The sequence below is a fragment of the Ochlerotatus camptorhynchus genome, unplaced genomic scaffold, assembly GCF_037179485.1.
Source record: "Ochlerotatus camptorhynchus isolate MF236.1 unplaced genomic scaffold, CSIRO-AGI_Acam_v1.1 ptg000266l, whole genome shotgun sequence".
Classification (NCBI taxonomy): Eukaryota; Metazoa; Arthropoda; class Insecta; order Diptera; family Culicidae; genus Ochlerotatus; species Ochlerotatus camptorhynchus.
In genome coordinates this window covers 2,388,156-2,415,817 of record NW_027040756.1, presented here as the reverse complement: position 1 = coordinate 2,415,817, position 27,662 = coordinate 2,388,156, and the positions used below count along the sequence as shown (strand labels likewise).

General features: G+C 39.5%; 2 protein-coding genes across 2 annotated transcripts in view; both read left to right on the top strand.

The window, feature by feature from the left end:
* The window catches only part of LOC135705404 (transmembrane protease serine 9-like), a 130,055-nt gene that overhangs the window by 43,446 nt on the left and 58,947 nt on the right, over positions 1 to 27,662 (top strand). The window lies entirely within an intron of this gene.
* Positions 49 to 27,662, top strand: LOC135705395 (trypsin 3A1-like). The gene is made up of 5 exons (XM_065227116.1): positions 49 to 343; positions 26,622 to 26,806; positions 26,888 to 27,065; positions 27,133 to 27,338; positions 27,405 to 27,662. The coding sequence occupies exons 1-5, from the start codon at positions 253 to 255 to the stop codon at positions 27,609 to 27,611; spliced, it is 867 nt and encodes a 288-aa protein (XP_065083188.1). The 5' UTR covers positions 49 to 252; the 3' UTR covers positions 27,612 to 27,662.

The window sequence follows — 27,662 nt, the reverse complement described above, 5'->3', positions numbered from 1 at the left end:
TATGTATATAAAAGACGATCGAATTATAATCCCCAGTCACAGAACAATACTGATGCACACAGTCTTGACTCGTCTTGTCAACTGACGAGTTCGATATTTGAGTACTGACACTGCGCCGTCATTACCGCCGCGTGTAAAATATTTCGCGAACGCCCGCCTGTCGGTGTTACAAGTGTTTGCGCGCGCTCGCGGTTTCCCCTCAATCGAACTGGGTGCAAAAGTTTAGAACGCAGTCTCCAGAATTATCCCAGGATGCAGCTTCCATTGGCGATCGGTTTGATCTGCTTGGTGCGGATCACGTTGGCAGTTCCGGCGGGCCGAAACAGCTCCAGTTGCAATTGCGGTAGGTGTAGCTCGCCGAGTGTTGAATGATGTCCTGTGTTGCGATCAAGTGTGGTGATTATCCTGAACTAGGATGTGTGTTGTTGATCCGGAGACCTACTTTGTGGGCTGGCAGAATAATACCGAAAACAAACAACGGGTGGTGCAGGCAAGGCACCTATTTGATGCAGTTGCAGTTTGCAGAAATCGAAAGTGAAAGGTTAACAATGTAAACAACAGCGCTCCGTGGAAGCCCATCGACGCGGCAGAAGCAGCAGCGTGGTGGGCTAGGAATGCAAACTGTTTTTTTGTTGTTGTTGTGGTCGGTGTTGGAGAACGTGAGCGTACGAAGTGATTCATCAATGGGGTGAAGGTCAAGATATGCTAAATAGCGGAAAATATTCTCGATGATGTTTGGCGAAATTCCGAAGTAAAAAACTTCCCTGGAAGGTTACCTTAGCTTCTTCAGGCAACTATTTGAACATTATTGGGAAGCAAAATGAACTTCACTAGCATGTTACCTTAACATTCTCAAGAAGGTTCATACGTTTTTCATAAAACATTCCTGGGATATTTTAAATGTCCCTAGGTTGTACCCAAGTAACCAATAAGCCCGCTTATCGCCCTTTTTGAAATTTACAGCTGATATACGGCTGATATAAAGTTTGGAAGTTCTATATTAACCTTATATTGCAAAAAGGGTGATTATCGTGCTATTTGGTTACGTGAGATTCCTGTACATTTACAGGAAATTCTTTGAAGATGCAGCGTATCAATTCTTCAACAGTCTTTGGAAGATTGTCAAACTTTCAGTAATATGTTCTCTGAACTGTTGTGAACCTCTTACTTTGAAGAAGATTGTTATTATGAAGTTCTTTGTAAGTACTATAAGCGCACATACCTATTAAGTTTACTTAGAAAATTAATGAACTATATATACATGAAAGTGTTGCCTGACCTCCTAAAAGAGGATGTCTCAACTTACTTGGGCTTCGCTAAGAAGTTATTAGAAATTCCAGTAGAAGATGTCTGCAAATCTTCTGAGGGATTCATAAGCGGCCTCCCGTAGCTCAGCCGCTAAAGGCACAACTACAAATCAAGATCATGGAGGTGGCTGGCTTCGATTCCCGGTCCGTTCTAGTTGGTAAATTTCTCGACTTCCCTGGGCATAGATAGAGTTTGATTGTACTTGCCGCACAATTATACTAATGCAAAAATAGTAAAGGCATCGAAAGCTCTCAATGGACTGTGGAAGTGCACCTAGAACAACACTAAGTTGAGAGCACGCAATAAGCTAATATGCGATAAGTAATAAGAATCACATGCAAATAAGATGTGAAAACTTCATATTTCTTGGAAAGTTCCACCTCTTCATCTTAGGACAGTTCCATAAACTTCAAGGAAAATACAAAAACATTAAAGAAGTTTGGAGAAATTTTGGGAAATTCGATTTCGAAAAAGGCTGGTCAATCATACACTATTCAAATTTTTTTTATATTTCTCAAATATCTGCGTGAACAACAGGAAATGAAAGAAACAAATTACTCAGTATACGAGTTATAATGTCTTCTTTTTGCTTCATAGTCGAGCAGATTTTGTTGTTGGAAAATCAAGGAAATCTACTCAGTGATCTACGATTTTTGAAAATTTAAGACAGAGACGCAATATTTTGAGTGCAACGAAAATTATGAGAGGTGTTAGTTAGTAAATTTAGTAAATCTACCAAAATGGATTGGATTGAAGGGAACCGAACTCTATGGTACATTAAAGTGACAATTGAGTTCAAACTTAAGCTTGATGGAAGCGTTGGTCTTGCAGGATTAGTTGATGTAGAATGAACTGGTAGCGATTCCAATTCTAGTATAGTTTTCAAATTCTGAAGTGGTTCAATCAACTGGATGACTAGAAAGCAGAAATTCGTAAGCTTTCAGTCAGTCAGTTTCCCGAGTCCAGCCTCTTCCAGCTACCTTGGTTGTTGAAACTAATGCACGGAATTGGCCATGCGGTCACTGACCCAGTGACGATTCACGATTGTTTGTGTCATGCTGGCATCTAAAACAGGGAGGCAACAGATCAAGACATCGATACTCGGTTCAACTTTAAGCGAGTATTGGTATAATAGAAGTTAAGTTCTGTTAGACGAAATCAATGATCCTTATAAGTTTATAAATCACCAATTTCTTCACAACAAGCAAAATATTTTCTTGGCAACAAGGCGTAATCATGGCAACCACATATAACATTTTGACAGCATTCTAACTATTGTAATTTCAGGGAAAAATTACGAAGCAACTGATAACCGTAGCATGCTACTAAAGCTGATAATCTGACGCTAAATGCTAATTTTTCTCTGAATTGGCAATACTTTAACCAAAGATAGAGCGATAGTAGTAAAATTTAATATTTCTCATTGTTATTCACCATAATCTCAATGCAATCTTTAAACCATTTACACAACCTCTAAAATTTCTACAAGTCAGCAATCATTTCCATTTGAAGCCTAGGCATATTTTGTGGCTATGAATTGAAATGGAGGGTGTTCTTAATCATTGGTGCCTCCTATAGCTCAGTCGGTAAAGGCGCAGCTACAAAGCCAGATCATGCTGGAGGTGGCTGGGTTCTATTCCAGGTCTGGTCTTGGTATTTTTTTCGGGTTGGGAAATTTCTCGACTTCCTTGGGCATAGAGTATAATTGTACTTGCCACACAATTATACTAATGCAAAAATGGCACAGGCATCGAAAGCTCTCAGTTAACAACTGTGAAAGTGCATCTAGAATACTAAGTTGAGAGCACGTAATATGCTAATATGCGATAACCAATAAACTTGAAATGAGAAGAAGAAGAATATGATTATTTTTGTATCTTTATTAAGGAGACTTCCAGCCCTGGGCTGGTTCGTCCCCGCTGGAATATGAAGAAGAAGATGGTCTGAATGATTTTGAATATATTTTATTCCAACTATAGTAAAGCACCCTAATGGGACAACAATACAGGCCTTTCCTCATGAATTGGAGCTCGTCTACGCATACCAACAAAACTATCGGATAGAGGAAGCTTTCCCTAATTGGTGGGGTACTGGGTTTGCATAGGTGAGCTTTTAATCACGCGAAAGACCACAAGATGCTGATGGGGTTAAAAGGCCTCGTTGATGATGATTTGAACATAAATCTCAGCCCTACACACTAACTTATTTTTACCGAACTCAGTACGAGACGAGATTAGAACAGCTGAGTGCTCGGCGATCGTTTCTTTAATTTCAACAAATGCTGAGCACTCGGTAGTCAAGCCAGACTTGCGAGCTGTCAAATAAAACTGAATAGACTGCATTAGCGTGCTGAAAACTCAGTACTCAGTATCTGAAGCTGAGTAGCTCAGTAGTTTTTTTCAGACGAAAGTCAGTAATTCGGAATGTTGTTTACTCCATAATTACTGAAAATCAGCTTTTTTCGGAAATTTCTGACCTACAACTAATTTAGGTGATTTTATGTTTATGATTAAAGTCAACTATTCATCTAAAAATTATCGGTTCTACTGGCATGAAAACAGCCAAGAAATCGCGGTAGGTGGACTTCACCACGCACTGCACTAGTCGGGGGATTCCTGTATAGAAATATCTGGAATAGAATAGACGTTCGCCTTGATGTAAGTCTCGCCGTTCATCACGACGCACCTCGGTTTCGTCAGCCACTCCCGGTACAGCTTCCTGGCACGGGGTTTAGCCACCGACGAACCGACATGCCACTGGAGCAATTTGTTTGTCCGCAATTCGATTTGCCAAATGAGCGATTTGATCTGTCCAACGGGGTGAGACGCAAACCCAGTCAATATAAATTTTACGTGTGTTCGTGTCCTTGCTCATGAATTGACGCGATCGGATGAGTAAATGGCGTAACGTATTTTAAATATGGTGTCTTCGGCAAGATTCTTTTTTTTTTTTCCTTTGGTTTGTTTTTTCCGTCGATCTTGTTTTCCGTGCTGAGCACCAATGCTACCGACGTGCCAGGAAGGCAGCTCCCACACCTGGACCCTACCTATCGACCCATCAACTCATGAACCGGGAACCAACGGCTTTACTTCCCATCCGAAGGAAGGCGTGATCAGAGATGTTATGCCTCAGAACATCCCAGCGGCGCCGACTGGGATTGAACCCAGACCTGCTGGGGTGAGAGGTAATCACGCTTACCACTACACCACGCAGTCGGATTTTTCACGACGACGCACAACATTTTTTGGCGGATCTACTCTTGCTCCGATGCTTTCTCTACATCCACTTGACAGATTGTGTTGAAATTCTGCCAGCGTAAACATTATACTCTTAGCTAGTTTCAGTTATAATTTCGTAAATTCAATACAAAACATATAAACAATACAAACTAATCAATATATCTCACTTTTATCGAACACAATTTTTAGTTCTTTAGCTTATACAAGTTCCTTAGTATAACAGTTAAGCAGAGCTTATAAGAATTTCCACACATTAAAGGTGTTTAAGTTATTTTAAATAAAAAGTGAGAAAGGGAAATCCGGATAAAACCGGAAACCTAACGATTTTCACAGGTGTTCATTGTTTTTACATTATGCATCGACCACAAACCTTTTTTAACTAGCTCGTTTATTTACTAGGCTCAGTCGTGTGTATCACTTTGCGGAGTCAAAAATCAGTAATGTTTGAATTTTCATTTTAAACAGCAGTAGTTCTAGGTTAGTATTGGGTATTGGGAAGGAGCTAGGTAGGAAACTGGTTTCTGAAGCCTCCTTCAGATACTACTCTTGGACGGTTGACCGAATCCTGGCTGGGCAGGGAACCTACAAACTTTACAGAACCTTACTTTGACTCTAGATGCACCGATCCACGGGATCTTACGATTACAGACTTTGAAAAAAAAACTTATTTTTTATAATTTTAATAAGAAAATTATGTGTACTCAGACGAAACAGTGTGTGGGTAAAACCGACTTATCGGGAACAAATCAAACACATATAAAATGACACGAGGCATCTACGAAAACCAAAATTGAAGAAACATCTATTTTGCATTAAACTTAAGGCATATCCTGTTTCTGAAGCTTATTGCAAATGTCGATTTTACCCCGAATGATCTATACATCTTTTAACAAACATTTTGAGAGTCAATAAACTAAAAAATCACCAACCTTCGTACAGGCCTTGGCCTTCATGACGCGCCATATTGAGTAATCCAGCGGGCTGGATGGCAGCCACATATCTTTCGCCCAGAACGGAAGATTTTCCTGCAACCACTTCTGAGTGCGGTTCGATGTGTGGCACGCAACCCCATCTTGTTGAAATACAACATTTGGCTTCAGACCATATTGTTCTTTGATCCACGGAAGAACATACTTACTTAAAATCTCGATGTAGACCTCCGTGTTGACCTTGTTGCCTTTTGGAATGAACACCGGGTCCATTTTTTTTTTGCCATTGGAAGCCACCAATCCAAACACCATAACGCTAGCAGGATGCTTGGTCAAATACACGTTCTTGTGCTCGTCGGCCACGTCTTTTACGGGAAGAGAACTAATATACCGGTCGGTTCTGGAATTTGATACGGGATCGACGGTAAACATGCTCTCGTCGGTGAACAGGATTACCGGATTTTTTCGCTTAAGGAAGTTCAAGATTTTCTTGCATCGTTTGACTCACGTTGGTAATCATGTGAGTTTTCTCCGTGCCCTCGACTTCGCCCCGCAATCTTCCTTTACGATCTTCCGTGCCGTAAAGTCACTGATCCCGTGTTCCTTTGCTATTTTCCTTATTGAACGCTTTGGATTCACCCGAATCTTCCTTTTGATAGGAGCGATAACCCTCGGAACCCGAGCTGACCTCGGACGACCTGTGGCCACCTTCGCGGATAGTTGTCCTTTCTTTTCTCGGTCTAAAACCATTTTGACGGTCCACCGGGATACTCCCACGGCGATTGAAATGCCTTTTTGCGATATTTGCGCGTGGGACAAATCACGAATACACTGCCACTTCGTCATGGTGCAACTGTCAAACTAAGTAAATCATTTGCTTTTAATACACAGCCTTTTACTGTATGAGCTATAGGTTACGTGCATGCAAAGAAAACCAAGGCATTGTATGCACAGGTGAAACGGGAACCTTATTTGTACCATGGTGCAAACATTATCACGCATACGGTATTTTTTGCCAAACATGTTTGCTGAAAACAGCCAAATAATTTATATGATACTCTTGAAATTCTTGAGTAGCGAACATCATCAAATAATCGTCGCTTGTTGTGATCGTACTTGACCTCTGGAATAGAGGATTTATGTGATATTACCAGGCATGGAAAATCATTTACATTCATTTCGTGCATTCATTTGCCTCTAACTTTTTTCATCAACAGAGATCCGTAAAATAATGCATGATGCTTTTTTAGGTCTTATGATTAGCTACAACTTTTGATAATAATTTAAATATGTATCTCTTATGCATGCTGAGCCAGAGCGAACAGAACCCACTATTGTTTTACAGTGAATGTAAATTACAAGACGACAAGGTCATGCATAAGAGGTACAGATTTGAGTTTTCGACAAAAGTTGTTGTTAATCATGAAACCTACAGAAGCTTCATGCATTATTCTTCGGAATTCTGTTGATGCAATATGGATATAACACATCAATACATATGGACTTATTATCTCCCGGACAAGTTCCTACAGAATCAGTTCTGGACACAGAACCTTGCTATTCCTGAGATGAAATATGATCGATCATAGTTCGGGTAGGTTTTGACGTAGAACTACGTCTGTGATTTTTATATGGGGGTACACTTTGTTAAAACCAAAAATGGAACATGTAACAGAGTTATGAAAGATTTTGAACGTTAATAACTCAGCTGCCCCTGGACCAATTTCAATAATTTTATCAGCAATCGATCAGAAATATTCCTGCGCTTTAAGACATTATCATTTTTCAAAATGTCACTTTTGAAAATTGCACGAATGTGCAAATGTTGCTATGATAGTAAAAATTGTCACCGTTTGCCTGCGGAAAGCGATTTCCCTAACACAGATTTCAAAGTTGAATTCCATCTTGTCTCCCCAAACGGTGTTTATTCAATCACTGCGTTGTGAGTGGTGGTGTTCTCCAGAACACAGCTACCTTAATTATTAAAGGCCATCAAAGTGGGAAATTATTGCAACATCGTACATGGAATTATTACAACATGTTTGCATGTTAATGGGTAGCAGAATCATGAAATTGAATCTTGACAACTACCAGGACTTTGACGTATGTTCTTGAGGTTTTTGAGGATTTAATTTAGGAATTAAATTTAAAATTAAAGGCAGTTTTTGAAGTACTTGTGAATATTGAGTTAGCAGTCTGAATTACTTTCGAATTCTGAATTGCCCTAGAATTTTATAATTTTAAGTATAGTATGAAGTAAATTCCTTGCAAAATCATAGGAGAATTTCAAGTTTATTCTGAGTAGAGTTCCATAATTCAGATGACAATTGCTTGGCGGCTTTGTGAAGAAATTAAATATAACTTGAAAGAGAAATCATAGAAAATTCTCAAGGAACATTGATGGCCAATTCGAAGAACTGCTGGGAGCATATGTAAGGAAATTTGGGAGGAATACAATGAGTATGCTGAAGCGAATCGTGAGAATAATTCCAATTTAATTAAATTTTAAGAAAGAGTGTGACGGTCATTCTGAAGAGTGAAATTTTTAACAATTTTCGAAGGGAATTTCATCGAGAAAATGGAGACAAAATAATGCGAATTGTTGGGAATTATAACCAGTTTGAGGGAATTAAGAAATTGTAGAATGATATCTAAGAGATACCAAGAGAGTTTTTCTTAAAACTCCTAGAATGCTGCTGAAAAAGTTTGGAAAAGAACTATGATGGAAATCTAGGATGACTCAAAGGGAACTCTGAAAAAATGTCGAAGATATCCTGTGAAAAGTTCCAAGTAAATTCAGACTAACAAAAAAATTCATGATCTAAGTCTCAGGAAAAATATAAATTCCAGAATAAAGAACCATTGCAAGATCCAGAGAGTTAAAAAATGACGCATTCAGACTTTCATTTGAGTTATATAATAATTTTTTTTTTGGCATACAATTATTCGTAATGGTCATGTGTGGAATTACCCGTAGTTAAGGGAAAATGTGCGCGAGTACCACCATGTAAGGTTTTGGTTCTCACTTCAGCCAGGTGAATTTTTCATATAATTAAAATTGCCTACTGGTCTACTAGGTGTTATGTGTTGTATGTTGTCAAGAACTAAATTGTAAGTCTGACCAGCCTCTGGGTAATATTAGAACTATTTAGAACTAATAAAATCTTTCAGACATATTCTGGTACTGCATCAAGTAGTACGGGTATATCGGATATTATTAAAAAAATATCCATTACATCAAAGTTGCTTAATTCTTTACTTCTCATACTTTAAAAAAAAGTTACATTTTTAACATATTTTCTGCAGTATTTTACCCAAAATTTAGCTCAAATTTGAAATTATGTGTAAAGGATATTTAAACTTTTTGGGCACATTTTACCAATACTTTCCTAACTTTTTGATGCTAACAAGTTATTTGCTTTATTTAATTTATTTAGATATGTAATTCATAAGCATTCTGGTACTTTAAATAAATTCCAGATGATAATACTGACCGATTTTTACGGGAGATTTGCACATCAATTTGATTTCAATAGCATTATGTTAAAAATAGGACTTTTTAGAGCATTCCAGATTTTTCCAGGTTTAATATTTTAACTGATCCTGATTTTTTCTGAAAATGACCTGGCAACGCTGATGACTATTAACTTACTGATGTTTAGTTTTAGTACTTGTCATGTACAGTTTAAGTTACATCATTGGGGCCAATGACGCCTGTTGATGTTTAGTTACCTACATATCGACCCATCAACTCATGAACCGGGGACCAACGGCTTTACTTCCCTTCCGAAGGAAGGCGTGATAAGAGATGTTATGCCTCAGAATATTCCGGTAGCAACTGGGATTTAACCCAGGCCTACTGGGGTGAGAGGCAGTCACACTTGCCACTACACCACCGTCACCGCTATTAAGCAAAGCTTAACGAGTAAAATATTTGTCGTGTGGGCAAACAGTGTGATCAGCTTTGGGAAAGATCGAAAAATGAACATGCGCTAACATGAATTTCTCGTACTGAAATATATGCTCATAAGGCAATTTTTCAACAAGGATAAATATTCATTCGTTCTTTTCAATGATCAAACTTAACTTTTTGAATAATATCATCAACCCAGAAGGTGAACATATGTAGCAGTTCTTTTATTGCTGATCATCATGATCGGTAATCTTCCATTAATTTTTTGTTCCGCATCTATCATCTGACCGGTGAATGGTCACCTTTCCAAGCACATGCTAAGACTTTCTTCTTATTTAGCTAGGACAGCACTTTACGTCAACTAAGTTTTCTTCGAGCACTTCCACAGTTGTTAACTGAGAGCTGAGGGCATAGAACCAGGGAAGTCGATAAATCTTTCAACCCGAAAAATTCCTTGACCGAACCGGTAGTAGTTTTTGAGGCGTAGTTAAATGTGGATAAATCGATTACCCACGCTAAGTGGTGTCCACATAAGTGCTAAGCAACTAAAACGGCATTCCGGGCAACCATACTACTGCAGTCCCCTTGCAACGATCTCTGCACGCCTGTGAACGATGACGGTGACGACGAGCCCGAATGACGGCGACGTCTGTTGTGCTAATTATGCAATAAACACCGTGTAGTAGTTTCAAGAGCCACACCTCCCGCTCCCGCTTGTATTTATATATGTACATTGTTATTGTTGTGGAGTACTATATCGTGATCGTGATGTGTCCGTTGCAGTCGTCTCCGTGCGATGCCTTCATATGTGTGCAGGCTTTAGGGAGCCATTCAAGAAGAGCACGTGCTTGTCTTCTTTTGGGTTGTGGTCGTACAGTAGCATAATCGCTACAATCCTCTGTATGCGCTGTTCACAGAGGCAATTATGCGGGAGGACCTCCGGTGGCCTCGCAGTGCTTTCATTTTCCATTGTTGTATTGCACATTGCGAAAAGAAGTGCGAAATCGCTAAGAAAAGTGCGCTTTTCCCTTAAATCATTTTGTCAATCAAAACAATACAACGTCAAAGCGCACTTTTATAAGTGTTTTTGAATAGTCCAGTTTAAATTGCAAAATACAACATCCAGCCAAATTTGGGTCGATGATTTTTACATACGCGGGTGAGACTCTCTTTGGCTCTCTTCCTCTCTCTCTATCAGCCGATTGTAACGCTGAGTGTAGTTGAACTGAAACTATCTACATTGACATCGCTGACGTCAAAGAGTTCGAACTTTCGTGTTTTGAGGAAGAATGTGCAATTTTGCTATTTTAAAGACCAGGAAACGTTACTTTCTCAACTATTGTCACAGCATAAAACGGTAGAAGTAAATGCGATTACTCGTAATTTTATTCTTCGCTTGACACACAATGAAATGTTAGTGCTGGATCAGCAAATCGATCGCAGTCCGAACGAATGGGACGGCCGCCTGTCAATCATATGACGAGAGTGGGCGTTTCATAATTTACCTTGGCGCGTTCGCGGGTGTCCATGGTAATGGTCAGTGACAAACGAGGCGTGATGATGAAACGATCATATCGAACAATGTGTTGCCAGTGAGCCAGTGAACCAAGGAAGAAGATGATGATTACATTTTCCGAAGAACTTTGTACAGTGTATGGTGACGATGGTTATAGTAATGGTTGTACAAAGGCCAAGTGTTGCCAAGATGGAGACGGACTTCCTTGGGTGTAGTTCAGATAACACCGTACTGAGTAGGTGGCGAAGGTGTGATTTGTTAGTTAAAAATGCCTGAGACAAATTGTATCGAATTAAATAAAAAAATGATGAATTTCTGTTAGAAAACGATTGTTCATTACTGTCGATTGTACAGACAAATAAAAATTTGATTATCGAACTGTCAGTGGCTATTCAACCTATACGTAGAGTGATTATCTGTCAACATTGGAACAGTTCGACAGTGAGCATGCATAAGGGCGTATACGCGATGATCGATTCTCTTCATCGTTTTTCTCTTTGCATTTCTACAGCTAAGCGAAACAATTTTGTATAATTTGTTCAATGTAGAGTTGTAATAAGTTGTATTGGCTTTCAAAAGCAACAACAAACGCACCGACAAACGTTAAATCTAGCGAGTTATTAAGAAAAGAGAAAATCGCGTATACGCCCTTATGAATGCTCACTGTCGAGTTGATTTTCTGTCAACGGGTTGGAAAACGTCATACCAATCAAGCAGAAGACCTGCCACACTGTACCAAAACATCATCCTCTGTTCTGATGAAACCTCAGACCATTCAAATTGAAACATCGAAAGCACTTTTTCGAATGATAGTTGCAACCGGATGACAGTTGTTTTTTAATCAGATAATGCTCCTCATGAATACACCATGAACATTGATACGGGAAGCGAACGGACGTAAGTTGAAATACGTAATGCTATTTGCAGAATGATTGTCATCTCAAATTGATTGGTTCAGCCCCATAATGCAAATCATCCAAAACGATGAATAATTCTATCAAACATCATTTGCTGATCTGATCTGAAAAACGAGAAGGAAACCTACTGTTTGCCATCAGAGGTACCCAGATAAAAATGCAGAATTTCAATTGGGATGTAAACATTCATTCACGTAGACTTGTATTTCATTTCACGCAACCGAGCAACTAGCAAACAATGTTGTTTACAAAGATGGGCTTTTGTATACAATATTTGCTACATTGTATGAAATGTGTCAGAACTTTACATGATATATAATGTAAACGTATATGATATGTGACGCTCCATTTATGTGCATCATATTGAACAGAAATTTACACTACTTTTTCGAACTGTGTAGTACAAACATTGGTAAAGCGTGGAAACCGAAGATGGTCTATTATTTGGTGGAGGAAGATTCCACTGCCAACAAACGAGTTTTGTGTCCATAGTGGAATGGCTGTTCATGCCTATCATGAAATGTAAACAATCCAATTTAAAACATAATTTAAAGGATTTACAATCCATCTTATTCTAAAATTGTTATTCTCTGAGCGCTGTCCGTTTTATAGAAAATTTTCAAATAAATATCCTTCATTTCGATGACAGTCATATGGATGCTCATAAGGTGATGACGAATTAAACCATACGACAATGATTCAAAATTCTGAAGCGTATTGTTAAAGGACTCGAAGTATTGCGGAAGTTTTCGTTCAGTGTAAATGGCTGAGATGGCTTATATCACGTAATATAGGATGTCTTGCAATGAGCACTCATACATCTAGTGTTCGCTGGAAATCCTATGTATGAGTGCTCATTGCAAGACAGCCTATATTACATGATATAAGCAATAGTCTGTACGGGGTATAAGCACAGAGAACAGACATCCCACTTCCACCAGAAACTTGTATAAAGATAAGTAGGAACGTCGCCGTTACGTAGCGCTAGTATCTCATTATTTCCTATATACATTTTCCACTTTTGACCAATTTGGCGCTAGCATCGATAAGTTTTCGGTTGAAAATTACCCCTCGGCACTACTGACACTTAGTTTCTAGTGTATGTTGTGCAACGCCAGCGCCATCATGTTGTCAAAGAGGTTTTTTAAGTTGGGAAGTCTTTCGGAGACGAGCCAGCCAACGGCTGAAAGTCTCCTTAATAAAGATATATAAAAAAAAGTTGGGAAGTCGCCGTTTCTGGCGCTTTAGACAAATAGGAATCTTTACACAGATTTTTACAGAAATTTAGTTTGAGCCTCAACTTCTGTTCTCTGTGGTATAAGACTGAACAGTTTCCACTCCATGTCAGAGAAAAACAAGTATGATATTGCCCATTAAATTAACCGATGCAAAGTTCTAGTTGGCAGCGCGGTATGCAGTGAATCCGGATTTGATCTGTTGAGGCATATCTGACAGTCAGACCACAGACAAAAAGACATAAAACTTGTAAGTTGTTCATCAAACACGCATTTAACGGTCAATTTAAATGTTTATTAGTTGGTAGTACCGCCACCAGTGGCGTGCACATTCCATTGACGTTTACTCTCTATCACCATCTATTGAGCGTACTGCATATCACAAAGCACTCAACAGGTGGCGGTAGTGTTTAGCGGGGAAGTTTTACAGTGAGAAATTTTCAATGAGCTAAGTCTGTTTGTTTGTAGTTAGACCATATATTTAGCTGCCACTTTGCCTCAACGTATCAAATTCGGATGCACTTTAATTAGCATTGCAGCTCACTCGCGACTTTAAATTAGTGGTCTGAGGGCAATATCTAGTTATTTATTTTTGCGATACCTCTGTCTCGTTTACACTACTCTCATGAAATGAGATGAGGCCCAAGTATCAATTAGTCTTGTAGACCTTTTCGACTTGAATAATACTTTAAAGCCTTGATAAACCTTGCAATGTAAGCTGAGACGGCTTTGTTTAATTAAAGAGCAAGGGGCTGCTTAATTATTTTGATAAAAGCACATTCAATCGGAAGAAAAAAGTAGCGAACTCTTAAAATAGTTTATGATAAGACAATTTTCAACCAAATAGCTCATGAATATCCAAAACTCCTTTATATACAACAGGGCAAATAAAGGTTTCGGCACGTATTTACCTATTATCGTCAGGGGGTACAAGAAGTCTTAGATGATGTGCCGCGTAATGGCGGGACACCTAATGGTTGTTGCGTATCTGATACCAAAATAACGAGGTCTACTGAATAGTATTTGCCATTAATATGATTCTTTGGAATCATTAGAATTCAAATCACTCAGTAAGTTCAAACAATGCGGCGTTTCGTGAACCTACAGGAGTGAAAGGATTCTTGGACATCGCGTAAAAAATAATTTTAATCATGTAAAAGTGAATGCAATTATATTATGTCATCTCAGATAACCAGAAGTTCTGTTATGACAATGCACAGATAGAATCGTAAAATTCCACAAACTAATTTCAAACCGGATTTAAGAGCGGCTTACATTTCATCGTAAATTTTACAAACTGTGAATTTTCAAGTTCTGTTCGATTTGACGTTGTCAACATGAAATTGTTGATTCAAATTAAATCATATATGATGCCAAATGGCCAAACTAAAAATACAGTTATTTAAAATTTGGACGAATATGGACTCCATTTTTGGTTTCCATGAACGAATTCCTGAAAATAAGCATTCTGCAATAGATGTTTGATTCTCGTAATGTTAAGTTCAGTTCCCCAAGTACTCATTCAAGCTGAACAGTAATAATAGAAGCTGATTAGTGGTTGATTTAAGGGGTACAAAGCTGATTAACACCAGGCTGAATATATAATTGATTAGTAGTGCATGAAGCTAATTGTATCCCACTTGATTGATCTGAAGATTGAACAAGTCTTATTGAAGCTTAAAACTAAACAAATCAGCAATGCGCTACAAAGATTTTGATAACCTGATAGAATAATAGGAATTTATGGCACAATTTTGTTAAATGTCGTAGCACTTCCGGCATTTTAGTTCTACTGAATTCACTGCCTACCTTTCTAATCCCAGGCAGCGCCAGCAGTAGCGACAAGGAAGAGGAACTTTTTAGGAATAGCTCCAGGGAGAAGTGGACTGTGACGACGTCGGAAGTATTACAATTTGTATTCCTGTGCTTTGACTTAAATTGCACTGAATTTTCAGACCGCATTCTCAAAATATAGCTCAATTATGGCACTTTAATAGCATCCAAATGATAATCGAAATAAATTGTTGCACTTATGTCCACATTGTGTTAACTGTACTTCAAAATGAGAGGAATGTTTTACTGCCACCGTTTTTTTAAATTCTTCCAGTAGCTATTATTCAACTTAAATGTGACGTTGAAGCAAGTTAATGATCATACCTTTTGACACACATATGCTTAAGTGGTCCAGTAAGTATGGTATGGTATGGTTGACGCCTGTGAATAAGCAACTGCCGGATCGAATCCTGGAATGTAGACTTATAATTACAATATAAATATATAAATACAATTAGTCAGCATACAAGATAAAGTAGTCCAATAAAAAATTTAAGATATGAAGTGGTCATCCATTAAATATTTTGAAATAAAACTAGAAGGCTGAAAAAGGGCTGGAAAAGACTGTTATGTAAAAGCTTATAATTGATATTACTGTTATGCTTTCAGATGGTTAAAATCACCAGATTTAGGTGTTTAAAAGCTGCGCAAAGGTCAACGGGATCTATGTACAAGCATTATTCAAACTAATGATGAATAAAAACCGTTGCAACAGTACTTGTTCAGCATCCCATTGCTACCTGTGTCTCTTGACCGATGCACAGTGGGGATTATAGGGACAAAAATGGTAACAATTATCTGCCGCTAAAGTCCCACTATGACATGTTTTTACCCTTCTTACAAAAAAGGGTATAGATATCACTTGAAAAACCGACTATCGATCCGAGACCCGGAGAGCCGAGTGTCATATACCATTCGACTCAGCTCGACGAGATCGGAACATGTCTGTGTGTGTGTGTGTACGTGTGTATGTGTGTATGTGTGTGTGTATGTAACGAAATGAATGCGCTCACGTTTCTCAGCAACCGCTCAACCGATTTGGAAAAACCAAAACCATCATGCGACACATCAAATTACTACAGAATTCAAAAATAAGATCAATGCAAGTCGTGTTAAGTGTTCCAGACCACATTGGACACACTTGGACATGTTCCGGGTACACCGGGGAAGTTTCTTGAATATGAATTGAATTAAAACCCATTAAATCACATTAAAATACGATGATAAGGTGATTGGTAGCCTCACCAAATAGACTACACCCGGATATATTCCGGGTACCCCCAGGCAGTGGCGTAGCGTCACTGGATGACACGTGGGTGGGGGGCTTGGTCACTGATAATGACAATAAAATAAATAAACTTGAATAAGTAAGAAGGGTCTGATCACACCATAGGTGGATAAATTCGTGGCTAGTGTGGGATGAGATTTGATCTTATTTAATAGTTTGAAACGAGCATTCCATATTTATGTTTTGAAATACTGGTTGTGTAAAGCACTGGATTCACGTTTATGAGGGTATGGGCCAAAAATGTAGAGGTTTTTCGAATGAAAAACGTAAATTGACGTTTCGATGGGTCCCTACATATTATCAGTCCATGTGGTGAATGTGTCCCTACATATTTCAGTCATCATTTTTAAATCTTCACTAAAAATGTCTCAAGACATAGTTTACATTATAATGAGGCTAAGACTCTGTAGTCTGGGGACATATTAACAACTTCTCATGTTATTTTGCCATGTTAACGATTCTTGGATGATCCAAGCAAGGATCGTTTTCTGTTTAGGAAGTTGGCCACTTCCTGTCACAGCTTCTTTTTCCAAAAAGTGTTACATTTCCTGCAGCTGGTGAAATGCGAGTAGAATTGGTGAAGAGTTCGATGTTGGAAAAACTGAAAATCGACCTTTATAAATGCTTGATTATCGTCTGTGGCTTCAAAGCACCACGCTATGCCAATGTTCTAACATTGATCATATTCCGCAGCAAAGGTGAAACAACAGAAGCACTCGTCCAGGCGCTAATTGAATTTTTACAGCGGCTCGTCAAGCTCAAGATGATCGAGTAGCCATAACAGTCGAGCAATTTGCTCCACAGCTTTTTGGAGATGAACTCCAAAAATCAACAACATCTAACGAAGGCTGAATACATAACAACCCCTCGCACTCAGTGCGGGAAGTTTGGTCAAAAGTACTACGTTTGTGATTGTCCGTTCTGATCACCTCTGCAAATCATGTAATCACATTGACCACAAAGACAGCTACTGTGGTTGTTTAAAGAGAAAAGCGATTCCAGAGGTAGAAGCCTAATATCAGAACTCAAGAGAAGAGAATTTTCGTGATAAATCTCACAGCAAACAACACAAGACTTACGACCGAAACTTACTCCAGAATAATTTGAAGCACCCATTGCTTCCGGTTTACCCGTTGCTCTTATCGGAAAATTCCAATGTGAAGTCACCATCAACGACATGGTTGTTTCATGACGTCATCACTGGAACTCAACGAAATGTGTATCTATTGGATCGATTCAGTGTTCACTCGGCTGTCGACATAAGCAGACCACTCTCAATGTGTGTCACGCGATCGTCTGTTTACTCAGCAGCAACCATTGTATGGTCCTCCTCGTTGTTCTTCATCAGCAGTTCTTTCAGTCGATGCGTCGTCGACTTTGGAAATCAACCGTTTCGTGATGAGTGTGTGAGTGCTGACCACGTTTTGCTTCCATTGCTGCAATGGAAGCGCTCTGACCCCCGTTGGTGAATCTGCCATACAATGAAACCACTGGAAGCGGCTCTCATATAAAAATAAATATTGGATCGATTGGATTGGATCAATCTACCTGTGGTTGCCTCCATTTGATCATATCTGCAGTTTATTTGCTGCATGTTTAGGCTGGACGACTTCAATATATCTATTGTTTTTCATGGCTAGCTATGACACTTAAATGAAACTAAGGTAAAGCTATTTCATAAAGCTAACGCCAAGCTGGGTTTCGGTTCGGAGTGATCGGTTCCGTTGAATGCAATTTCACTGGTGGATGCTGAGCTAACGAATCTCCAGACGCTAGGAATCATAACGCCGGTTAACTTCTCCAAGTGGGCAGCACCAATAGTTGCAGTACGCTAGCCGAGAGGAGGACTGCGCCTTTATGCGAACTTCTGCCAACCACTATCCTCTACATACTTCGCAGGAGATTTGCCAAGCCAAATGGAAGCTGTGTATTCAGCATTATTGACTTCTCCAACCTGCTGGTCGATATTGGTAACATCGGCTGATCAACAGGCTGGCGTTCAATTGTAGATGACGCTATTATCGTCGGCGGCACACAAGACATCGCTAGAGAGGCTACTGCAACATCTACAGGAATATAGGTTCCACACCAAGATGGAGAAACGTTTCACGCCTGCATGAGCATGAGCATGAGCATGAGCATGAGCATGAGCATGAGCATAACCATGAGCATGAGCATGGGCATGAGCATGAGCATGAGCATGAGCATGAGCATGATTGACGGCCCACGAATGCTACTTCCTTATTGCCAGATCAGCTGTAATTACACAGATAATAATGATGATGGTCCAACCTCTTACCTTACAGAGGTTTGAGCTGGACGATTTATCTTTAAGATAATTAAATATGACATTTTAACCAGGTTAGCAAACAAAATCAAACTGGTTACAGTTGCAGATATAAATTCCCTCTAGAGTTTACAGTTGCTTCATAGCGATATGAATGTGGAAAAGCTTAGGCGTCCATCTCTTAGTACGCCTTTTTGTCCACCTATAATATTCATAAGTATTACAAGCAATCAAGAGTTAATGAAAATCAACAAAGCATCCTATTACTCTAAAAACCCCACAGTCTGATGCTATCATAATTTTCAGCAATGTCAGGAATGCTCACAAACCCCCGACATTCAGCCAGAAAACTTGTTACTAACTCAAGGTATCTTCCAAATAAGCTTTTTTCTAATCAAGTGTTCAGTCCTCTATATCCGTAATATGCGCGCAAGGCTCAAACCTTTGTAGACTACTTTTTTTTTAATGTACTACACACCAAAAAATTCTGAATTTTACTGGCGATGTAAACATCCATGCATGCAAACATTTATACATGTAAACTTCCTTTTCACGTAAGCTAGCAGCTTGCAAGAAATTTTGCAAACAAAAGCGGACAGTTGCATACAATATATGGAATATTGGGTGACATGTCTCATAAATTTACACGATCTATAATCTAAACTTGTATGATATATGACGCTCCATTTATGTGCATCATAGTAACGGAAATTTACACTTTTTTTTTTAGCTGTGTAGGTACTATTACATCAAATATTAAAAATCCATCATCACCATCGTGGCGAACAAAACAGTTTTTGCAGTGCTAAAATAATTATTAAAAAGTCATTATGACAGCTATCTATACAAAATAATCCGTTAGAGACTTCGTCAAAATACATACTTCGTCAAATCATAAAAAAAATCACTGAATAACTGTTCAAAAGACATTCAAAATCAAGCGCATTATTTTATCCTGCAAGCACTGTTATCAAGATAGGGGAATTTACGTATTCTCGACAACCTAAGCAGCGACCTTCTTTCTATAGCCTTTTTCTCTAAGGAACGCACACATATGCAGTATTGGTTTGTTTACAATCTATTGCTGCCAGCTGCTCTAACAATTTCAGTCGAAAGAATTGTCAAAAACTGTTTTGAAACGCTTTTACAAAGCTCCAATCTCCTCTAGTGAGAGCGAGTATTGTCGGCAACCAGTTTTTCTTCGGCAACCGTTCCATTTGAACTGCATGTATATCTGCTGTTTTATTATCGGCAACTCGAAATCAGCTACAATTTGTAGTGCGTGTGTTTCATTTCAAGAAAACCTTGCTAGATTGCTTTTTCTCAGGGGTAAAAATATAGTCAAATTGAAGCTGAAAGCATAAGGAATCGTTTGCATGCATTCAGCGAAGTGTTTTCGTAAGAAAATCAAGTGAAAATAGTGTTTCAATTTGGGTTGCCGAAAATAGTCTGGCATGCCGAAGCCGTCATTTCCCCTATTTGTGTTTCATTGGCCATAAATAAAATGGAAGGGCAAAAGTCTAGATGATTGCTTTGTATAGCTGTATTTTACTGGCAATAGCTAAATCGTTTTTCAATCGGCATAGAATTCCATACTTCTTGGCAATTTTCTTGATGACATTGTCAATGTGAGAGTTGAACCAACAATCAATACGAAACTAACGATTTTAAATTGGCTCACCACTTTAGTAGCCTATTGGTCCCAAGCAAACGATTAACGTACCCTATTCTAGTCGAAATTCTAGTACTACGCAATGTTTGTTTTGATTCTCTATGAAAGTTTGACAGATAAAATGAGGGGTTATTGGTTTTTCCTATGTTTCGAGGGGTGATTCGACAAGCTTGGGACCGAAGATAGTACCAGAGGTGAGCCAAAAAGTTGAGCACGTTTCTTCGGGACCTACTTGTCTTAGAGTTACCTCTATGGTTGAACTTTAATTTGTCATCAATAACGACGCTAAGATATCTAATCTCCCGAACGCGATCAATAGTCTCACCATCAATCATAACAGAGACGTTATCATTTACTCGATTCCGCAAAATTACAATGAATTTAGTTTAACATGTAATCAATAACAAATGCTTACAATTCGATCATCAGTGCAGTGTTGGGAAAATATCAAAAAATCAAATCTCACCAATATTCAAGAGCACAGAACAGACACAAACCAACAAGCATACAGCTGCGGTTGATTTTGCAAGCTGTGATATCGCAGCTCAGAATATCAAGCTAACTAAACTCACCAGCTGCAAATCTCAACAAACTGTGGTGAGATGGAGTTTAATGATTTTTGCTTTACACCCGAACGCAAACGAAATTTCCATAACGGCTGGCAGCAGTCACTTCTTGTCTGTCATCGGTGAACAGTAAAAAGAGATAGCATACTTACTATACTTTCTCTAATAAAACGATGTGCAACGGAATGATTTTTGTGTCTAATCAACTCTCCGCTTGATTTTTGCACGTTGTAAATAGTCTCGCAATATCAAAGGAGCTTGTAAAATCAATATCAAGCGTGATATTTTGTTCCAGTATCAGGCGTGATATTGAGAGCGTATGAGAGCGGAAAACATAATTTGATGATTTTGCCAACACTGCATCAGTGAATAACACAGTATCTGCAAAAATACTAATGTTGCAAAATCTTAAAACTCGTCGCAAGTCGTTAATATACATGATAAATAAAAGAGGCTCTAATACACTTACCTGGGGCACTCCAAGGTTATTCCCCACGGGTCTGGAAATCGAATCAAGCATGACCATGAGCATGAGCATGATTGACCGCCCACGGTAGCTACTCTGTTATTGCCAGACCAGCTGTAATTACACAGAGAACCAGTAGACGATGCTTGGGACTAGCAATTATCTTCAATGTGTAAAAACTGGTGATCTCAAACTAGGCAATACCAGCGCCGGCACGCCCTAACACAGGTCAAGAAAGGAAGGGGTAGGAATGTGTTGACGTGACACTCGCTTTGATGGAAGCCGAGAACACCTCTGCACTTCCACGAGGAATCACTGGGATATTGGGTAATAGGGTTGGGTTTGCAGCAGGGTTCGTTTTGGTAAACGATAAGCTGAATTGATGTCCTAACAATCATATAACGCGAAGGAGCTTGGGATTGAACCCACGGTCTTCTACTCAGTAAGCAAAAACGTTTGCCACTAGGCAGACGAGCTCCTTTTTTTATCATCGAGTTGCTGTTATTACCATGTAGCAATGTTAACAAATAAAACGATTGACGAATCTTGAATGTGGGTGGGCTTGAGATTAGACTCATGATGTTCTGCTCAGTAAGCAAAACCGGTTGCTCTACGGCCACAGAGCCCCTCATATCACATTATAGCGTTACTCAACTTTTTATGACTATTCAGACCCGGCACCGACGACAACGAAAAGTTTTACGAAATACACGATAAACAAGCGATTTTACCATAAATTTTTAATATGAAAGGACCTGGGACCGCGTTTTTCTGCTCAGTAAGCAAGCCAATGCAAGCGACGATCTTTGAAATCCTTAAACTAAAAGCTATGAAAGAGGCCTTCATTAAGATCCATTTTCACGCGACGTTAAATGACCGACGTGACGATTGTTTAAGACCTGGTTGAACAAGCTATTCAAATGAAATTACGTTCTCGAATTTTACTTGGCATGTAATGAACAACAGAAATACGCGATAATTCATATTTTCAGCGGTTGGTGGTTAATTTTAAATTTACTAACGGTACTGCCTACGACTACGACAGCGACTACGACAACGACAACAGCGAATTTGTAACTTACTATTTGTCTAGGATAAACACCTTTGCCCGGCACCTCCACTGGTTCTTCATGTCCGCTATCTGTCACTGTTTGCAAAATATCGGGACTGGAAATAGAATCAAAACGAAAAACAGTCCGTCGAGTGTTCTCTCAGATACATAACTTTCAAACCCTTAATATGCAGTACTCATAATTCCAAAGCGCTTGATTGTACTCAACAATAAGGGCCTACAAATTGTTTCATTGTCACATAACAGAAAGGGAACTTCACATCCAAAGGTTGGGAATTTATTATTCGAGAACACTAGTGCTCCTGGCGGTAGAAGGCAGGCTTTTGCTTTTAGTTAACATAGACAGCATGTTTTGATGGTGTGAATGCTCACATGTTTCAATTGAAAGCTCGTGTGAAACACATCGCTTGCTGAATTGAAAAAATTGACAAATTTAGCTGATTCCTTTGCAGTTCCACTTCTGTTCTGTGCACAGAACCAACAGATGAAACTGGTGATCTAAAATTAGGCAATGCCAGAAGAAAAGATTGGGTAGGAATGTGTTGATGTGATACTCGCTTTGTTGGAAGCCGAGTAGTCCTCTGAACTTCCACGAGAAATCACTGAGATGTTGGATAAAAGGATTGGCTATGCAGCAAGGTTCGTTTTGGCAAACGGTACGCTAAGTGATGGGTTTGAGCGAAGAAAAAACAGGTGACAAACGAATCTTGAATGTGGAGGGGCATGAGATGAAGGTCATGATGTTCTGCTCAGTAAGCAAAAACGGTCGCTCTAAGGCCACCGAGCCCTGCATATCACATCACACCACTTATGATCGAGTTGTTGTAGCCATTCAATCATTGCAACGACGAAACGACAATAGTTTTCACAAAATACGATGAGCAATCAATGTCACTATGAAACTCTTTAATATGATGGAGCCTGGGTTTGATCCAACGATTTTCTGTTCAGTAAGCACAAACGGCTTTCTGAGACAGTCGAGCCCTTCATATCAGAACACACCACTTATGATTGATTTAATGCTATAACCGTTCAAACCGGTGCCCCAAGCATCGGCGACCAACGATCTTTCTAATCCAGAGACATGACGCTACGAAAGGCATTTATTCCTTCCCTAAGTTCTACTTTTACGCGGTGTTCATTATTTCGGTTAGGTGGCTACATAAGGGGGGAATAAAATCTACAAAGCCTTCATATTTTTGTTGATTTTGATAATTAATTTGAATGTTTTTCAATTACGCATTATATGTATAGTGGTGCGGATTCAAACACCAAGGGGGGCGACTCTATCTGCGATGCAGGAAAGTTTTTGATTTGCTGTGGTTAGCTGCGCACACGCTGACTAGATAGAAAGAAGATTGATGACGATTCTGACGATTTCCTACCAAAAGATGATGGTCGATGCAAGTAAATGCGAAAAATAATAGAAGTTTTTTCGAAGATTCATTCGCTAGTGTGAGATTTTCGGAGCATCTAGAATTGAGATTTAGATGTGTCGCCCCCCTTGATCTAGAAATGAACTTTGCGGAACATGTTTTCCGGAATTTCGAATTGTAGCAAAATGAGCAAAAGCTAAACTCACCAAATAAATCACGCTCGATTGTGGCCATCTCGCCGGGAACAAACGGAAATCAATAACTACGATGAAACGTTTACATGAATGTTTTCAACTGGAACAAACCCACCATGATAAATGTCCTATAGTGCTGACCCACAATGTGCCACCTTTGCACTCACTTGATTAAAAAAAGTAGAAGGGTCTGTGCCTAGGGGCACGAATGGAAGCTTGACGTAGGACCGCTAATGGACGAAACAAATGTGAAGAGCATTTAGTTCTTTTAATTGACCGATCATCTATTATTTTAACTCTTTCCGTTTTTGAATTGGTGGCGGTTGTTTGTCAAATGGTAGCTCTGGAAAGGACCGTTTGTTGTTTTTCCTGGTGTCCATCGAAAGAGTTGTTGGAATTAGAGGGTACGGAACGAATAGGTTCTAATCGCGGTTGCTTCGGTCTCCTATCAAGAAAAATATTATTTATATTACTATTCAATAAATTGCTTCAACAATCTACATACACAACAGTATGCTCGCTTAGGACGGCTATCATATAGCTGACGGAAAATTATTGATTATTTTTTGCTGGTTAGTGCTATTAAATTCTGAATGATAATATTATTACTTACACATTTGTTCCGTCCACTAGCGGCCCTGTGTCAAGCTTTTGTTGGTGGCCCTAGGCACAGACCCTTCTACTTTTTTTTAAATAGAAGTTCTCAATAATTAGGGTAGAGAACTACTTCGGCCTAATCGCCCATTTTGGGCCTATCGAGCAGAAAACTTCAAATTAATCCATGATTTCAGAGCTAACAAGTCAATTATGCATTTGGTACGATACTTTAGTTAATAAGCTACCGAACGAAGTCAATGCGAACGCGTGGTATGAAGGTTTGCACCCATTATTCCCAAAAACAAAAGAAACGCTCCGACCGAATCAATTTTTATCTTCATCCGATAGGCCGAAGTAAATTAAATGGCGTTCCAATTGCGTTTCAATGCGTTAGGCCGAGTTTAAAATCCGTAGGCCGAGTTTGGCGTCAAGAAGCAGTGTTGGACTTTTGACAATATCTTAACGATTGGTTTCTCGTTTCCAAGTCTTACGGTACGTACGGAAAGGTAAATAAAGCCGTACGTACGGAAAGGTGATGGAAGCCATCAGTAATAAAAACATTCCGTTCGGTGCTAAACTGCTATAGATTAAGAAAGACTAAGTGCGGGTGGTGCTTAATAGGCCGGAAATGGGGTAGTTAACCCTACTGGTTTCACTTCGAATATTGACTCTATCCAACGCGGAGTGTAAACACAGAAGCACTTACTGTACCAATTGGAATTTTCAGAGAATGCTACAGTGCATAATCACGATGGTGTTTCAATATGATGCCTGTGTTTGGGAAGCAATCACTTTTTATTTGTGTACTTTGGAAAATGCTTGACATTACCAATTTTTCAATAGTTTCTTGGTAAAAATCATCGGTCGGAAGCATTGATGCTGATGCGTAGAAATGTTTTTGATCGATTAAAGATAAAATTATTAAAATTGGTCCAGGGACAGCTGAGTTATTAATGTTCAAAATCTTTCATAATTTCGTTACATGTTCCATTCTCGGTCTTCACAAAGTGTTCCCCCATATAGAAATCACAGAAAACGACCTGTAACCCGTCCAACATATACAAACTGTATTCATTCTGCATTAGGCATTAAACCGGACCATGGTGAACATATCAAGCTGAACATTGCATTAGGTCTTAAGTATCATTGATCGATTCTCTTCATCGAATTTTTCTTTCGTTTATAACTTGAGCGTATAGCCGTTTTTTGTTGTGTTTGTCGTATTAAATGCGAGATAAAAGCTTATTTTATCTATCAGTGTTCTGAAAATACGGGAATGTGGCCGTGGGGATACAAAGAGAAAGTCAACGAATGAGAATCTGTCAATGTTACTTAGGACCTAATGCAATGTTCAGCTTGATATACGAAAATGCGAACTCGTCGCCTCGCCAAATTCCCCTCTGGTCCGATGCAACGACGAGTGTAACGTCACAAAAACAGCGGAAGAACGAAAGAGTCAACAATCTGTACCACCGGACCCGCTCTCCACGACTCTCTGGAGAAACTTTCCACACCTGGATGGAAAAATGCTCCAGGCAAAAGTTTACATTTTAAAACTAGGATTGGTTACCCGTAAATTCCCTACTGTTCGTATTTTTATTTTAAAATCATCTGAGTCTTATTCATCCAAATGTGGTTTGAAGTGAGTGAGAGTGATAGATAATGTAAACTATGTCAATTGGATCCGATTTGCTTTGAATTCTGGAGCTCACGAACTGCATTACCGACCCGATTACCGAAATTACCGGAATCGAATGAACAGGTTGAATTGAGAGGACGGTCCCAGCGTAGTGATTAACATCCATACCTCTCAAGCCAAAGTCACAAGTTCAAATCTCATCCCCGGATAAGTCACGAATGACCCAAGCCATAGCTTTCTCTATCTACCTTTCCCACGAACTTTGTACCACATTAGGATGTGAAGGACTTTTTAGATTTGATTTTAAACGATCGGCAGGGAATTTACCGCTAAACAACTTTAATAGGACTGGAAGATCGAACAGTGAATGTAAAAAGGATGAAATATGATTGCCCCTTAAAACCAACTTGATGGGATTCTTCCTGAGGTGGCATTAGCAGCTATTATTCAGCTGGAATTTAAGCTACAATCAGTTTAAAAATCACCGTCACACGCACACCTAGCTATTTTAATTATATTTTAAAAATCCAATTCCCCCTTATGTTCATCATAAATTCTATTTTCCATTTACCAGTTTGCGGCGTCAACGGTCGATCGAATCGGATTGTCGGAGGGGAGGAAACCAACGCTCACGAGTACCCCTGGCTGGCGGCTCTTTTCCGTCAGGGAAAACTGTATTGCGGAGCATCCGTTCTGTCCCGGAATTACCTGGTCACCGCTGCCCATTGTGTCAACTCCTTCGAACCGACTGAAATCAGGGTAATATCTTCGTCCTCACAGCGTTAACCCACTAATTATGGTCGTTTCTTCTCTCTCTCTCTTTCTATGTCTGGGTTGAAGGTCTACCTCGGAGGACACAACATTGCCAAGGACTACACGGAACTGCGTCGCATCAAGCGAATCATCGATCACGAAGAGTTTGACATCTTCACCTTCAACAACGATATTGCTCTGCTGGAGCTGGACAAACCACTGCGGTATGGACCTACGATTCAACCTGCTTGCCTGCCGGACGGAAGTAAGGATCAAACGACTGTCAACTCGAAAACATTTTTTTTTTGTTGATGAAATATTTGCTATTGTAGGCGAGCTTGACTTCACCGGATCTCTGGGTATCGTTGCCGGTTGGGGACGAGTCGAGGAGAGGCGACCACCATCAAAGACACTGCGATCGGTTGTGGTTCCGATCTGGTCCCATGAGCAGTGCCTGGAAGCCGGGTACGGTAGTAAGAAGATTTCCGACAACATGATGTGCGCCGGGTACCATGATGGAAAGAAAGATGCTTGTCAGGTAAGTATACTGGTATCTAGAGAAACGAGCACGTGGTTTCATAATGTTTTTTTTTTTTCACAACAGGGTGACAGTGGTGGTCCAATGCACAAGATGGGCAACGCCGGCAGCATGGAGGTAATCGGAGTCGTGTCCTGGGGCCGTGGCTGTGCTCGGCCCAATCTACCTGGCATCTACACCAGGATCGTCAACTACTTGCCGTGGATTCACGAGAAGCTCGGTGGAGAATGTATGTGTGTGCCAAAAAATGTCGCTGCCAGAAGTAACGAGTGATGCAGATGAAATTTGATCTCAACTGGATAGGAAAGGACCTGCAACGGGTGA

Coding starts and splice junctions, on each gene's coding strand:
- LOC135705395 (XM_065227116.1), top strand. CDS start 253: ATGCAGCTTCCATTGGCGATCGGTTTGATCTGCTTGGTGCGGATCACG. Junction 344..26,621: donor CAGCTCCAGTTGCAATTGCG/GTAGGTGTAGCT, acceptor TCCATTTACCAG/TTTGCGGCGTCAACGGTCGA. Junction 27,066..27,132: donor TGCTTGCCTGCCGGACGGAA/GTAAGGATCAAA, acceptor TTGCTATTGTAG/GCGAGCTTGACTTCACCGGA.